Consider the following 17803-nt stretch of genomic DNA (forward strand, 5'->3'; position numbering starts at 1 on the left):
TCATTCTGGATTTCTTCAAAATCACTAAATGGATTAAGTGTCTGTGGATAATCTTTTTCACGTGTAGGTGTTTCTTTAAGTACTAATCTTTCTTTAACTTCGCATTCATCACCAAATGGATTCAGATCTGATGGATAGTCAAAATCAGTAAAATCCTTAATAGAGCCATCTATGGAAGAAAATTTATTTTCTAATTCTAAAGATGAGGACAGAGTACTTTTTTTCACATTAGTAACTTGCCTTGATTCATGCTCTGTGTTTGTTATGAGTTCTTCTGTGTTGACTACAGTTCCTGTTGGAGCATTTAATACATTTGATTCCTGTTCACTTACAAAGTTAGAGAATCGTGATTCATTATTTAATTCAGAAGAAATATGCTCTTGTTTATTATCATGAAATGTGGGGTGATTTCCAGGTTTTTTTAATATGAAAAGATGAAAATCTTGCTTTGGGAACTGCTGTGGCTATTTTTTCTTCAAATTTCAGTATTTTATCATGGATATTTGGGGAAATAATGTCAGATGCATGATAATGAATTTTTTCTTTTTCATCAGTCTTTGAAGTAAAACTTTTATGGTTAGAAGATGCTTTTTTCAAAAACACATTACTTAAACTATCTTCACTTTTCACATTACCCCCATTAACATCATTAACTTCAAAAGTTCTTTTACTCCATTCATTATGAGGCACTGAATTTAGGTTTTCATTAGAACTGACTTTTTTTGGCATTTCAGAGTGAAACTGATTATCATAATTTCTCAAGTATTTACGAAAATCAGCAACAGTATTTGATCGGGACATAGATTTTGATACGGAATTTAAAGGGAAATTAGAATCTTTGTTAACAGGAAATTCTAATAATGAATCTGCTGTAGAACTGGATGAAGATAAGATTTTTACATTATCTGCAAGGCTGTGTTCTTGTTGGCAGTTAATACTAAGAGAGCGATTAGAAACTGGTTTTAGATTTTCTGAAAGAAACATATTTTGGCACTGAGAATCAGTCTTTGAAGAAGGAATTTCACTGGAAGACAATGTTATATATAAGTTCCTAAATTTCTCTACAGCTCCTGAATTTGAATACATAGCATTTTTTTGTTTCTTTTCATGTGTTTCTATCATTTCTGGAGGAAACTCTCTAGTATGCAAAAAATCAGACATTTTGGTAACAGAAAAAGGTTGATTATTTTCAATATTTCTTTCTGGTATCTGTGAATCATTTATTTCTCCTGTTAAAATTAAATGTGATTTAAGCTGTGTATTAGTATTTGACAAATTTATTCCTTCAAAAGTAGATAAAGAATCGTCATTCTTTTTCTTTTCTGTCAAGTTTTTTTACAATAATATTTTGATCAGCAATTATATCAAGCTGCTCCTTAGAAGTTTTTGGATGTATTGCTAACAAACACCTATCTTTTATATTATCATTAGATGATATTGGTGTATTAATGCAAGTTGAAGTATTCGAGTTATCATTCTGCTGTGAATTATACTGTGATGTAAATATATCATCTTTTGGACACACTGCACATTCGTAAGTCCCCAAATTTTCTCCTTCTATGTAAGCACCAGGTTTCAATAAAGTATTACACTTACAGCACTTAAAGCATGTCCTGTGATAGAGTTTTCCATCAACTATAAGACGCTCCAGAATAAACACTCTATTTTTACATGTTTGGCATACTTCATATTTTCTACCACCATCGACCAATGATTTTCGTGAAAAAATCTGTTGAGATAAAAGAAAAATAAAAATAAAAATATATGTGTGTGTGTGTGTGTGTATTAAATAAATGCACATCATCAATATTTTATTATCAATTCTTATGACAATATTTTTATTGCCAATTCTTTACCAAACATAACATAACTAATGGTTAACAATAACTTTTGTTTTTAATATTTGCATCTGTTTTTAAATGCCAAAATTCAAACAGGTCTGTCTTCCTAGGAAATGCTACTACTGATCTCAGACTCAAGTATACCTGATTCTGAAAGAACCTTATCTTGATTTACTATAGATGAAGTCAGTAATTACTTCAAGTTTATCAAAATAAACAATTTGATGAAATATCATTTACAATAATTAGTAAACAAATAATATGTGAATTAATAATAATTCACTCCGACAGTTTCATTCAAAATTAAGATGTGTAATCAACAAAGATTACACACTGCACCTACTAAATTAAAAAACTTAATATAAGAAAACCGTAGGTCAAAAATTAACAATACGGTAATCAATCAAACTGCATTCCATGTAAAACTACGTAAAGTTTCAATACAGTTAGTTCTCTAAGTGAACTAAGCAGAGCAGGCAAATTATATCACTCCTTGTAACGATGGAGTTTTTTTCTCAGCGATTCTTTCTTTTTAATGAAAGAGAGAATTTAACAGTAGAAAAATGAAATAGTTCCGCCTTCCAGAAATAGAGAAAAATACATATGGACAGACAATACTACTTCCTTGCAATATGAAGAATTAGTTCTTGCATAAGAGATAGATTAATTAATTTAGTTTATTCTGTTCCAATCACTAATGAAAGAAATTATAAGCAGTTGCTTTGCTTTCTTCAATTAAAACAAATCCTGTAAGAAGTATTTTAAAAGTAGTAGTAGCATATCAGTTGTCTTCAAGAGACTATTCTCGTAGACAGGCTTATACGTTGGTTATGCATTTCTAAATCACTTAGGGAATTGAACAACGTGTCCATGCACTTCTCAAAACTTCCATTTTTTCTCCTAATTTTACAGAAGTGCTGAATCCATATCATTCAATTTACAGCCATTTTTCTCTCTCTCACCTGCTCCCTTCTGTTATTTACAAGCATTCTTCATGGCAGTCCAACAACTCCAGGAAATTGATGAAGCCAGAGATTTCGGAGTGTTAGTGGATAGGGAATTAAAGTTTAGAGTGCACAAAGCAAAAGTGGCTAAAGCAGCTCATCGGATTACTTGGTTACTGAAGAATACTCTGACAAGCAGAGACAAGCAGGTTATTTTTCCTCTTTATTGAGCCTTGATAAGATTCAATCTTGACTATGGCGCCCAGAACTGGTCACCTGGGTTTCTTGTTGATGAGGAAGAGGTGGAAAGAATCCAGAGGAGAGTGACCAAGATGGTAGCAGGTCTATGGAATGAACCTGATGAAGGCAGGTTGAAGATCTGTGGTTTACAGAAATTGGTTGACAGGCAGAAAAAGGGTGATATGATTCAGACATACAAACTACTGAATATAAATTTTACAAGAGATTAATACAGAGGAAATTTTTCAGAACAGGTCTGTTGGTGGGAGAACTGGGGTCTATCCTTGGAAATTGAAAAAGAGTGTACTTAGCAGGAGTGTGAGGACTAGATGTTTTGCTTCGAGGTGGTGAATGAATGGAATAGATTCCAGAGTCTGTTATGGGAGCCATGATAGTGAATGAATTCAAAGCAAATTATGATAGATAGTGTGTGTGTTGGATAGTGCTTGGCATAATGTTTAGGGCCTTCCCAGTGAGTCTGAGGACTCCATGGGGTAGCCTATAATAATAATAACAAACTTATACAATGTTAATGGGTTATGTCAGTCATATATGGATTTCTCACTCATATGCTTGTTCATATTACTGTTAACATGTGCATCTGTTTAAGAAGTAAATACCTACAGGCATAACCTAGTCATACAATAATATGAGTTACTTACTACAGTGGCATAGCAAGGGGGGGGGGGTGCAGAAGGGGTGGTCTGCACCCCCCCCTTGCTACGAGAACTATTCAGGCCATTGAGAACTATTCAGGACGACTTTATAGAAATTTAGGGAGGAAAAAGTAAGAAGTAAAGTTATCGAGCAAGTAAAAGAAGCAAAGTATTTTTCTGATATTCGACAGCATCTCCAAACCAAACGATTGAATATACCACAATGTGACATAAAACTCGAGGCTTTAAAATCATTTTTAACTGAAAATTAGGACGAATTAGATAACAATTCAGTAGCATAAGCCAAAGAAATTTGTGATGATCTCGGGATAGTCATGGATCATCAGTGTAGAAAGAAAAAACTGATTGCAGGTGAAGAATCACGAGATGCTGAATTGTCATACGAAACTGAGTTGAGGAGAGAATTTTTTTTTTCCCACTGGACAGAGTGATCCAAGAAGTCGCCATGTCATTTCAACAGCTTCATGTTCTTGCCGAAAAATATGTCTTCCTTACTCCTTTTAAATCTTTTGAATGATAAATACAAATGTCAACTAAATCATGATCACGATGGCATTAATAAGGAAGAGTTCCTCATTGAGAGAAAAAGACTTCAGTTTTATTGTTTTCTGCTACGCAAGAAAAAACAGAAATGTGGAAGGACGGTCCTCTTGAACTTTTGCAGTTTATTCTAAAATACAGTCTCGAGAACTCATTTCCAAATATTGTAATATTACTGCGAATTTTCCTCACAATTGCTGTAAGTGTTGCTATTTGGGAGAGGAATTTTTCTACATTAAAATTGATGAAGAATTATCTAAAATCTACAATGAGTACCTTGCGTTTTAGAAATCTTGCCATAACTGTCTATAGAAGCAACTAAGTGATGATATAGACTTCGACAATGCCATCGATTTTGCTAACAGAAAAGCAAGAATGTTGGAATTAAAGTTTAAAAATAAACATAGTGTTTTAATTTATTTCCCTATATGTAGTGTCGACTTTTTGTAGTATTTTTGTGTATCGAGAGGGGCGGCTAACTCAGGGACTGCACCAGGCGGCAAAAGATCTAGCTATGCCACTGACTTACTATTATAATAATGGAATTAACTCACGTAAAATATTCTTTATTAGTAGAATAAAAAGGCTAATTAAACAATACCTGATATATTTAGCAAGCGCCACCTAAGTAGCTAAAGTTAAATTTCCTAAATTCATTTTGGAAAAAAAAAAATTTTTTTTCCCCATATATATATATATATATATATATATATATATATTTTATATAAATACATATATAAACCAGACCTAACCATATGGAAGGGCACTTCGAGAATTACAACAGTTTCTTTCAAAAATAAATGCACTTCATCCAAGGATCCAGTTCACCCTAGAAGTAGAAGTAAATAAGCAGTTAGCCTTTCTAGACCTCTTAATTCTACACCAACCAGATGGTAACCTACAATTCACAGTCTATAGGAAGGAGACTCATACCGGCCAGTACATCCATGCTGAATCACATCACCATCCCAGTCAAAAGGCAGGTACTATAAAAACACTGGTTCATAAGAGCTCCTTTTGTTCTTCAGAAGAACTATTACAAAAATAATTAATATATTAACTCCTCCTTCTTATCCAATGGTTACAAGAATTCCTTCATAAAAAGTGCATTAAGTAGTCGTGTTTCAGCATCCTCTTCAAATACAGAAGAAATAAAATATCTCCTATTTTATTTCTATGTGCAAGGCATTAGCGAACGCATAGCTAAAGTGTTAAAACCACTAAATATTTGTGTTGCCTTTCAACCCATCAGAAAAATTCCTACATTCCTCACATCTCTAAAGGACAAGCTTCCACATCTCAGCTATCCAGGTGTGTATCAGATTACCTGCTCTTGTGGGTTATCATATTTTGGACAAACAGGAAGATCTGCCCTTATCCAGTTAGAAGCACAGAAGTCGCATATTCAGTACCTTGAACCAGAAGAATCTGGACTTGCAGAGCATGTCATCAACACTAGACAGGGGTCATTGGAAAAAGACAAAAGTCATTCACAAAAGTCGGTTCCTCATGGAATGGCTTTACAAAGAAACATGTGAAGTGTTCCTTCACTCCCCTAACCTAAACAGATCCGATGGTCTACATCATTCCCCTTTATGGGAGATAGTACTTTATAAATCAGCAAATCTTTCCTAACTTGTGTAACTGTATACACACACACACACACATATATATACATTTTTTTTTGTATATATGCATATATGTTTTATATATATATATATATAACATATATGCATATATACAAAATATTGGCCAGACAGATAAATCTGTTTCACTTGGTCTTGAGGAACATAGACATAACATCTCCTACAGTAGAACATGAGCGAGCGCCCTTTCCAGTCATGTGCTCTTCTCCGCAAACTCTAACCTCGAAGAACGGCAACACCAAGTTGATTGGGACAACACAACCAATTTATATATATGTAAAGATGAATTATAGAATCAAAAGAAATAGTTCTGGACTCTTCACACTTGAACAACAATCTAAGCTACAATTTGCCTGATTCACATAGTGCAGTAATCCAATACTGGCACTCTAAAATTAGCTGTCACACACATTCTACTCATGCCAACAGTAGCACGCGGTCACTTATTCAAATATGACTGTTACTATTCTGTTTCTTTTTATTAAGCTAGAAAGTCTGTGTTTTTTACCTTGTTATTTTTATAAGTCTTATGTTATTTCTTACTCACCTGAAGAAGTCGGAATACCGATGAAACTAGTCGTGATTTATTAAAGGTTTTTGTTTTACTTTCTCGGGTTCTAATCAGTTAAATTGTAATCTTTTATATATATATATATATATATATATATATGACAGAATGATCATTGACTCGGTTAACATACATAGTTTTATGAAAAATATTGAATGACTAGAACCGAGATTTAATTAAAAAGGTTTTAATATAAACACACTACTAGTTTCGGCCTGTAACAGCCTTCTTCAGGTGACATTATAAAAGAAAAAACACTAAACATTGAGGGTTAAAAGACTATGATTATGTATAAAGACTGTCTATGATGTTCATAGTCTTTTAACCCTCAATGTTTAGTGTTTTTTCTTTTATAATGTCACCTGAAGAAGGCTGTTACAGGCCGAAACTAGTAGTGTGTTTATATTAAAACCTTTTTAATTAAATCTCGGTTCTAGTCATTCAATATTTTTCATAAAACTATATATATATATATATATATATATATATATACACACACATACATACATACATACATATGGGGAAAAACTTTTTTTTTTCCCCCAAAATAAATTTAGGAAATTTAACTTTAGCTACTTAGGTGGCGCTTTGTGAATATATCAGTTATTGTTTAATTAGCCTTTGTACTTGTAATGCCTGTGATACTCAGGTGAAAATTCTACTAATAAAGAATATTTTATGTGAGTTAATTCCATTATTATAATAGTAAGTAATATGTCTCCTCACGGTATTTCCTTACTGAAACTTATAACAATATGAGTCTTGCATGCGGTCAAGTTCCAAAGGAGTTGAAGAAAGGCAAAATTGTGCCACTTCATAACGGAGGTGAAAGAACTCCAAGATTAAAAATTGTAGGTCTATCTGTATGCATTAGTTGTGGTTAAAGTGTTGGAAAGGCCAGTGAGAACCAAAATTCATAATTGGGTTGACAACAGTGGTATTATCTTTGTTGGACAGCATGGATTAGATGTGGCCTAGCAAGAAGACTTGAATAGATCGAGTGAATGGCCACAGGAGTTGGGGATCCCAGTGCAGTAGAGAAAATAAGCAATCTCAGAGTAATGGTGGTTAAGGATCTGAAATTTAGAGGACATACTGCCAAAATTGTGAGGACAACACAATGAATTCTGGGAATGATCCAGAGGACACTGTATTACAGAAGTAAGGCTTTTCTGGTAACATTGTATAAGGTTCTGATTAGGCCACATTAGTATTATTATTATCATTTGACCTCCATGGAGTCAGAGACTCATTCTGGGAGGTACACACTATTGCATACAATGCTCATCCAACCATGCTTTAAACTGATTCAATGTGTCTACACCCACAACACACCAACCCCTCTCCATGCAAAAAACCTACTCCTCACTCCTCTGCTCATATCCTCCATATACAACTTCCAGTGAATTTGTTCTACCCCCCTCCCCATTATATGAAAAATCTCTTCCATGTTGACCCGATAACAACCCATTACTAGCTTATATGTCGCAATCATATCTGACCCCCTTCCTCCTATTCACGAATCTCTGCAACTTACATTTTCTCTATCTGTCATCGTACTCCATATTCCAAAGATTCCACTGTCCGCCTTCGTGAATCTTCTCTGGACCCTTTCCAACATATACTCGTCACCATGAAAACACAGCAACCAAATCTATGCACAATAATCCATATGACGCCTGATCAAGGCCTTACACAACGGCATTATAACCACTCGATTTCTGCATGTCAGGGTCCTGTGCATCATTGCCATTATCCGATGCGACATCTTCACAACTTGTGCAATGTGGTCCCTGAATTTCAAGTCCTTGTCAATCACTCCTAGATCTCTCATCTCTATGTCCTTTAAAGTTTCCCCACCAAGTGTATACTTTGCATCCCATCATTGCTTACTAAATCTCAAAACCTTACACTTTGCAACATTGAAGTGACAGTTCCACTTACTTCCCCATTCATACAATCCATTCAAGTTCTCTTGTAAGGCCATAACATCCACTTGCCTCTGCATTGCTCTCACCAGTTTTGCATCATTTGCAAACAGCTGCATATCACTAGTTAAATCGATCCCAATATCATTAACATACAAAATGAACAACAATTGCCCTAAAACTGACCCCAGCACCACATCACTCATGAACTTTCCCTTTTAGGATACCACATCAACATATACAACTTTCTGATACCTATCTCTGAGAAAGTCACTGATTCAACTCAGAAGCTGTTATCCAATCCCATCTGTTTTAATTTATTTAAGAGCTTGTCATGTGGCAGTCTATCAAAAGCCTTTGCAAAATCCAAGTGCCCCACTGTATATGCATCTCTCCTGTCCAAGGTATTTGTCACCTTGTTATAATACATAAGTAAGTTAATGAAACACAATCTCCCTTTAACAAATCCATGCTGATAACCACAGAGAATACCGCTGTTATCAACCCATTTCTGTATACTAGTTCTCACCAATCTCTCCAGTACCTTCAACACAACTCCAGATATACAGATTGGCCTATAATTTGAAGCTATATCCTTCTCACAACCTTTATGCAGTGAAAAATTGTGCATTCCTTCCACTCCCTTGGAACCTGTGCTGTTGCAACACTCTTATTAAACAGGCATGCCAATTCCTTGGAACATTCCCCTTAAAATGCATGGTGATATGTCATCAAATCTTATCACCTTATTGACATTAAGTTTATTTATTTCCTCAGATACCTACAGTTCACTAACAATTAAGCCATCCTTCTCCTATGTCTTCTACACTTAAGTTCCTCATGATTCTACCCTGATTAGGGTGAAACACCATTATAAATTGACCACTGAATACCTCAACAATGTCTTCTGCAGCAGTTACCATTCTACCAATTTCATCCATTAACTTCATCTTATCATGATCATTGTTCCTTTTACTTGCCACATATCTAAAAAAAAAATCTAGGATTTTTCTTTGCCTGATTTGCCAATTTCTGCTCATACTCTACTTTTGATGGCCATTTGTTCTACCCCCCCTCCCATTATATGAAAAATCTCTTCCATGTTGACTCGATAACAACCCATTACTAGCTTATATATCTCAATCGTATCTGCCCCTCCTTACTCCTATTCACGAAGCTCTGCAACTTACATTCTCTCTATCTGTCGTCTATAATTAAACAGGCATGCTTATTAAAGCATGCCTGTTTAACACATTCGCTGCCATGCTACTTTGGCATAGTCTGTTCCCGTACGCCGAGCAATTTCACTTCTTCAAGGTCAGTACGGTACTCTCGTTGCCGGCAGTCAGCGACATACGAGTATACTCGTAGTTGGCTTGTGCAGAGCATATACCATCTATGAGAATACACAGTTTTGATGCTAGCTCCATGAGCCAAGCATTTTCACTTCTTCAAGGTTAGTACGGTAATCTCGTTGCCGGCAGTAAGCGTCATACGAGTATACTCATAGTTGGCAGCGAACGTGTTAATTATAAATTAATCTAACCTTACCGAGTCACTTTCCTGGCTTATTCTTTATATTCTTCAAGTGACTGACTTACCATTATTCATCTTGTATTTCCATATCTTATTCAGCCTTTTGGCCTTCAGAATACATTCACATATTGATGCTTATGTATTTCTTTGTCAGTTCCCATGCAGCATTTATATCCTTACCACTCAACTCCTCATTCCACGTTATAGCTGCAAGCCGTCTCCTATGCTTGTCATAATCCATGTCATAAGCCTTATTAATTCGCATATATATCCTGTACTCGCAAAAGTCTGCATATGACTAGCCACAACACAGGTGATTACTTCATGATCACTTTCATCAACTGGAGGAAAGTGTGAAACCCCTCTCACAATTACATCCTCTAATGAAGTGATCAGATCTAGAACTCTTGATCCTAGTGTGCCTCCTTTACATGCAGCTTGAGATAATTATCTCTCAAGAACTTGAGAAATCCATTTTACTTATTCCCAAAAAATTTCCTTATTCTCTTCATTCCAGTCTATACCACCATAATTAAAACCATCCATAATAATTACCATTCCTTTGTTCACTAATCCAAGTTCTTTCTACATTACTTCATCACCACCTTCCACATTCCCAGGCCTATAGCAACATCCAACTAAATATTTCTTCCTCTCATCCTCCACATTACACAACACTGCTTCAAAACCATTGCCACTATTTCCCTTATGTGGACATTTATTCCCCTGCTATCAGCAGCCACATTCCCCCCCTCCCTTCTTGCCCTTTCTATCTTCACTAAAAATATCGTATCCTTCCATTTCTATTTCCTTTACAATATCTTCATTCAACCATGTTTAACTTATTCCAATCATTTTGGGGCAAATAAACTCAATCACTGAAAACATTTATCCCCTTTATTTCTGAGATTTCTGGTATTTGTAAACAAACACAGCAGTTCATTTTTAGTTCATATTCAGTAGCCGGCAAAGGTTGGTCGATTGGTAGAGTCTCTGCTACTAATGGCTCAGTTAAGTAAGTTTGAGCACCGTTAGTAGTTGAAAGGGGGCCAATCGTTCGATGCTGTTGGCACACTCTCCCTCGATGAGTCTTTGGACTCCCTGGAGGTGTCAAATAATAATAATAACTCTCCCTATGCCATGTCTCCCTGTCCACCTGAGCTCCCTCCGTTTCCCTGTTCCTCTTGCATTCCTGTTCTCTCTTCTTTTCTCACACTACTACTGTTTCCACTGCCAAGCACTTCTGTCTCTTCAGTACCACTCTACTGATTTTTCCCTTCATCTCTTTCTTCTGATCTATTGCACAGATCACACGTACTTCCACACTTTCTCCAGTACACTCACTCAAAAGCCATTTAAATGCAACCCACCACACCTGTATAATTTCATTCTTCCCTCAAACACATGCCATACATCCACAAACTGCACTCCCTTCTCTTCACACAGCTCCATTAGCATACCATTCATAATTTTGGCCCTCTGTCGCAATTCATAATCATCATACCTCAGCAACATGCTGACAACCTTTCCTACTACACTGTTATGTTTTGCTCTTCTCAATAGTCTCCTGATATTTGTCCTCATATCCTTCTTATGTCCACTTAGATCATTCGTCCCTACAATCATGACTAACTATCTTGCTACTTTCTTCCTCATGTCCAACATCTTAATTATCATACTCATTCTCCGACCTGGATAGCAGACCTTATGCACTCTCTCAGTAGCTAGTCCTCTAATTATGGAGTCTCCATATACTGCTATCCTGGAATCACTCATCACCTCTTTTACTCTTTTTTCTTTCATTCTGTTCTCCTGCACACTTTCATTAGTTTCCACTAGATGTCTAACATCACTCCACATATTCCTCATTTCATTTTAATGACTGTTTCATTAAATCTTGCATTCTGACAATTTCATTGTCTATCACTGCTGCAATCTCACTACCTTTCATTCTGCTGCACCTTACATCCGTTTCCTCATTCATACTTTCTTTCACTCCGTTATCACTAACTTTCACTTCTACATCTTTGCATTCTCTCACTTCTTCAGCTTCTCTAACTTTCGTTTCATTTCAGTTTTCCATAACTTTCACTTCTACATCCTTGCATTCTTTCACTCCCTCAGTTTCTCTAGCTTTTGTTTCATTTCCATTTCTTTCATGTACACCATCTTCTATAACTCTTAGTAAGGGAATACCATGAGTAGACATATAAATACAAAACTAATGACGGAAAGTCCCATGTAAAAAGATTTTTTTAATGGTATAATGTTCGCCTGTGTGTCACAAGCATCTTCAGTACATGTTAAGCTGAAATTAAACAAAACTGACAATTCCAAAAAGCGCTACCGAGGTAGCTAGTGTAAGATAACTAAAAAGGTCAATTAAAAAAAAAAAAAAAAAAAAAAAAAAAAAAAAAAAAAAAAAAAAAAACTATATACATCACAATAAAAAGTTAGGAAAGATTAGCTGATTTGTAAAGTACTATCTCCCATAAAGGGGATAAACATAAACCATCAGATCTGTTTAAGTTAGGAGAGTGGAGTAAAGTTTCACATGTTTCTTTATAAAGCCGTTCTATGAGGAACCGACTTTTGTGAAGGACTCGTCTTTTTCCAATGAGTTCTATTTCTGGTTAAGATGGCATGGTCTGCAAGTCCAGACTGTTCAGGTTTAAGGTACTGAATATAAGACTGGTGTTCTACTAGTCGAATAGAGGCAGATCTTCCTGTTTGTCTGAAATAAGATAATCCACAAGAGCAAGGAATCTGGTAGACACCTGGATAATTAAGATGTGGAAGCTTGTCCTTAGGAGAAGTAAGAAAGGTGGAGATTTTTCTGACCAGTCGAAAGGCAACAAAAATATTAAGTGGTTTTAAAACATGCATTCCTATCCCATATGTACACAGCATTAGTGAAAGTATAGCAAAAGTTTTAAAACCACTGAATATTTTTGTTGCCTTTCGACCGATCAGAAAAATCACCTTTTTTACTTCTTATATTAGGACAAGCTTCCACATCTTAATTATCCAGGTGTCTACCAGATTCCTTGCTCTTGTGGATTATCTTATTTCGGACAAACAGGAAGATCTGCCTTTACTCGACTAGAAGAACACCAGTCTTATATTCAGTACCTTAAACCTGAACAGTCTGGACTTGCAGAACATGCCATCTTAACCAGAAATAGAGCTCATTGGAAAAAGACAAGAGTCCTTCACAAAAGTCGGTTCCTCTTAGAACGGCTTTATAAAAAAACGTGAAACTTTACTCCACTCTCCTAACTTAAACATATCTGATGGTTTACATCTATCCCCTTTATGGGAGATAGTATTTTACAAATCAGCTAATCTTTCCTAACTTTTTATTATATATATATATAGTTTTTTGTTTTTTTTGTTAGGAAATTTTATTGACCTTTTTAGTTATCTTACATTAGCTACTTAGGTGGCACTTTTTGAAATTGTCAGTTATTGTTTAATTTCAGCTTAACATGTATTGAAGATGCCTGTGACACACAGGCGAAAATTATACTATTAAAAAAATCTTTTTATGTGAGATTTTCCATCATTAATTTTGAACCATCTTCTGTCTTTTCAGTCAGTTTTGCATTCTCTGCATCATGGTCCAACAATATATCTCACTCTTGACAAATTCATACTTTCTCTCCTTTCTTGTTCATTCATTCTCTCTCTCTCTCTCTCTCTCTCTCTCTCTCCCCCCCTCTCTCTCCACAAGCACATCTTTTACACTCTGCCATGCATACATATTGCACTCACAATATCGAATCAGTTTCAAAAAGTCTATGTTGCCAATGACACTTAATTTTTATGGTGTTCGCCTAGTAGCACTGGTTGATGTCTGCGTGGTTGACCTCGTGACCGCCATTGTGCTATTCTTAAAAAGGCAATTTAGACTGATAAATCTGGCAGAATTCATGCCAAAAATCATGCAGATTCACTTCGTTATCACAAATAAATAAAACCCTAAAATTCATGAAACATTGCAATTCATTCATTCGAAATAGCACTTATCTTTCTGACACTACACAATTTATGCCCCTACTGTGCACATATTTGGTCACCTGGTTTTCAAAATGATAAAGAGATGCTGGAAAGGGTCCAGAGGCAATTGACTAAGGTAGTTTCCGATCTCTGGAATGTTGAATATGAGGAAAGGGTGAGAAGATGCAATTTACAGAATCTAGTGGATAGAAGGAGGAGGGTGTGATATGATAGAATCATAAGTTGGTAAGGGGTTGTTAGAAGATCAATGTTGAAGAGTTTTTCATAAAATGGTCAGAGATCAGGGGAGAACAAAGAGGTCATCCTTGGCAGCTGTATAAAGAGGATGTGAACAAGAGAGTGAGAAGCAGGTTTTTTTGCATGTAGAGTTGTGAATGATTGGAATGCCTTGCCTAAAAATGTGGTGTCTGCAGAGAATTTGAATAAGTTTAAGGCAAGGTATGATGAGCTATGTGCATGACAAAGGGACCACCTTTGACTATTTATTACTATTAGCCTAACCTACTCAAACCTAATTATTATTATTATTATCCTAAGCCCCCGTGGAGTCTTTGACTCCACGGGGGCTTAGGATAATAGTAATAATTACGTTACATTTTGTAGTATAGTGAATCACAACTTTCTTATTTGTAATAATTATTACAAATAACAAATAAAAAAATAATTATTTTTTATTTGTAGATGTATGTCTTGATTTAATAACATTTTTAAGCAGTCATATATATACATAAATGGTGTAAATAAAGTTTATTTATGATGGTACAACATGACCAAATTTCATGCCAGCTGGGGCGTCGCCCAGTTAAACAAGGCCTGCATTGTTTTCGCTAGGGAACCAGGGCGAACAGCGAAAAGTCAGCTACTGGAACAAATCTGAAAACACACCCCAACTCAACATCACCAGAGTTAAAGATCGGTACTATCAACATAAGAAGCCTGAATGGCAAAGAAATGGAGTTAGCTGAGGAATTAGTTAAGTACCAGATCGACATAATAAGAGTAACTGAAACAAAAAAGTAGAGTGATGTGGGCAAATATCAGAATGGGGAACTGTACAATGAGACTTATTTGTGCCTATGGTCCCACAGAAGGTTCTACTAAGGTAGAAGTGGAGGAATTTTTTGATGCTTTAGAAAAAGCAACTGACACAATGAAAAAGGAAAAGTTGGTCCTTGTTGGGGATCTAAATAACAGAGTAGGAAATGATTGTCAGACATACAAAAATATTTTGGAAAATTTGGAGAAAAGAGCAAAGCTAATAATAATAATGGCAAATAGCTGTTGGATTTCTGCTCAGGACATGGACTGGTTATTACTAAAACCATGTTCCAACATAAAAATGTGCACAAATTCACATAGAGAGAAGAGACAAGGAATAAGAAAAGCCTCATTGACTATGATATTGTTGATAGTGATGTTTCCTCCCTGGTGCAGGAACCAGAGTGTACAGAGGATTTGAAATTGGAAGTGATCACTATTTAGTCTTGAGCAGGATAAAATTGAATTTCGTATTGAAAAGAATAACACGTAAGAAAGTTTTAAAGTGAATAAAAGTCGAGCAGCTCTCAGATGTGAACTGTAGACTAAAATACACAAAGATTATTGAAGAAAAAATGAAAGAGTTTGAGAACAGGAACCAAACCTTGGAGATTCAGTGGCAAGCATTGAAGAAAACCCTGACTGATTCAGCCAGAGAGGCATGTGGTGAGGTTGTCTGCAAGGATAGAAAAATCAGAACTCCATGGTGGACACAGGAAGTTAAAGAGGCAGTGAAGGAAAGAAGAAATCATATCAAAAGTTCCTGGCAAATAAATCAGCTTTTGCTCTTAGAGAATACAGAGATAAATGTCAGAAAGCAAAATACTGTGTAAAACTAGCTAAACAAAAGTCATGGGAGAACTTTGGCAAGAACATAGAAAATAAATATCAAGAAGGTGGTAAGATATTCTGGAGGTTGTTGAAGAAGCTTAGAAATGGAGGAAAGAGTGCTGTAAAAGGAGTTAGAGATGATAAAGGTGACATGAAAATAGGAGAAAAAGATATCCTTGAAGTATGGAGTAATTACTTCAAAAAATTGCTAAATGAAACAAGCAGTGAGAGCACAGTGGTAAAAAATACTCAACAGGCATGCAGTCAGGAATACATATCCATACTTGAAGTAGAAAAAGCCATCAGAGGCTTGAAATGTGGAAAGGCAGCAGGAGTAGATAATATTCGACTAGAAATTCTGAAGTATGGTGGTATAAAACTAGCTAAACAGAAGTCATGGAAGGACTTTGGCAAGAATATAGAAAATAAATATCAAGAAGGTGGCAAAATATTCTGGAGGTTGTTGAAGAAGCTTAGGAATGGAGGAAAGAGTGTTGTAAAAGGAGTTAGAGATGATAAAGGTGACATGAAAACGGTAGAAAAAGATATCCTTGACGTATGGAGTAATTACTTTGAAAAACTGCTAAATGAAACAAGCAGTGATGACAGTACAGTGATAAAAAACACTGACCAAGCATGCAGTCAGGAATATATATCCACAAACAGGTGCACCACAGGGAGGAGGCCCATGGAGGATATGGAGATGATAAAAGATAAGAATGAAAATAGAAGACATTATAATAACAATAAAAACAAAGAATTATTATAAGCAAATAAGCAGATCTGCAATGGTATGCTTATAAAAGACCAAGATTATATTCATTTCCATAAGTTGGACAAATCATTTCTTCCAGGTCAATCTATATATTTCAGACACAAAGTCCACAGGAAAAGAGTAAAGTGATAATAAATAAAAGCTGTTTTTAATAAAGACTAAAAAGAGTTGTGAAGCTGTAATTCACCAAACATTCAAACTTTCCCAGTTTTGGGAAGTAATGTTACTAAATACATCTCACCACTATTGTTAATTTTTTTTTTTGTTGTTGTTGTTCCTATGTTCCACTACAACTTAATTATTATTATTATGACTATTATTATTTTTGCTCTGGAGTTGAATGATATATAGATCAGGCTCCTTGTGATTGCTGTATCCTATATTTCTAACAAGTTTTTTTTTCTTGTTTTTAGAAATTGTAATTGTTTTCTCTTGATCACTTGGCTGCATTCATAATGACTGCCAAACTCCCAAAATTCTGGTAATAATAAATTTTAATAAATAAAAGCTTTTTTTTGTTGTTGTTGTTGTTCCTATGTTCCACTACAACTTAATTATTATTATTATGACTATTATTATTTTTACTCTGAAGTTGAATGATATATAGATCAGGCTCCTTGTGATTGCTGTATCCAAAAATTTTGGTAATAATAAATTTTAATAAATAAAAGCTTTTTTTTTTTTTAAAATAAAGACTAAGTCTTTATACAAGTTTTTCTACTGTAATTGTTGTTGTAATGTATTCTATAATATTCTGTATCCTTCATTAACTTCTGTTATTGGATGTTCACATATTAAATAATATAGTTCCTGCATTATCTCTTATCGTTCATAATAAAAAAATATAGTCTAGAATTTTATCATGGTTATAAAAACACTAAGATAATAAATGATGCTCATACCTTTGATGATGGCAATTCATTTGAAGCATCCAGCTGTTTTGCTAGTCTTCCAGTTGTATAAGACTTTGCTAAAATTATTAAATGAAATAATATTTATTTTAGAAGAAATGAAAATTCCATTTTCAATTAAAAATTTATCTCTAGCAGGGATCATATCAGACAGCAGAAATACAATGCCCACACAAAGAGAAAATTATCAAACACTCAAATATATGTTACCTAAATTATTTATGGACTTAAAATTATAATATAACTAGGGGCTCTGCCCCTGATGCCTATGGTGCTCAACCCCCCCCCCCCCACCTGTGTTCCGGACT

At 35.1% G+C, this 17803-nt stretch overlaps 1 protein-coding gene across 3 annotated transcripts in view; it reads right to left on the reverse strand.

Moving 5' to 3' along the window:
• Positions 1–1306: 1306 nt before the first annotated feature.
• LOC150102886 (MICAL-like protein 2) overlaps positions 1307–17803 on the reverse strand; it is a 183899-nt gene continuing 167402 nt past the window's right edge. For all 3 annotated transcript variants that reach the window (XM_090397859.1, XM_090397857.1, XM_090397858.1), the window contains 2 exons: positions 17487–17554; positions 1307–1729 (listed from right to left, as the gene is read on the reverse strand). In XM_090397859.1, the coding sequence (XP_090253985.1) occupies positions 1307–1729; positions 17487–17554 (491 nt within the window). The remainder of the gene's footprint in view (positions 1730–17486; positions 17555–17803) is intronic.

Source organism: Typopeltis vanoorti, chromosome 9 (genome assembly GCF_054136105.1).
Source record: "Typopeltis vanoorti isolate ZY-2024b chromosome 9, IOZ_Tvanoo_1.0, whole genome shotgun sequence".
In the NCBI taxonomy this organism is placed as follows: Eukaryota; Metazoa; Arthropoda; class Arachnida; order Uropygi; family Thelyphonidae; genus Typopeltis; species Typopeltis vanoorti.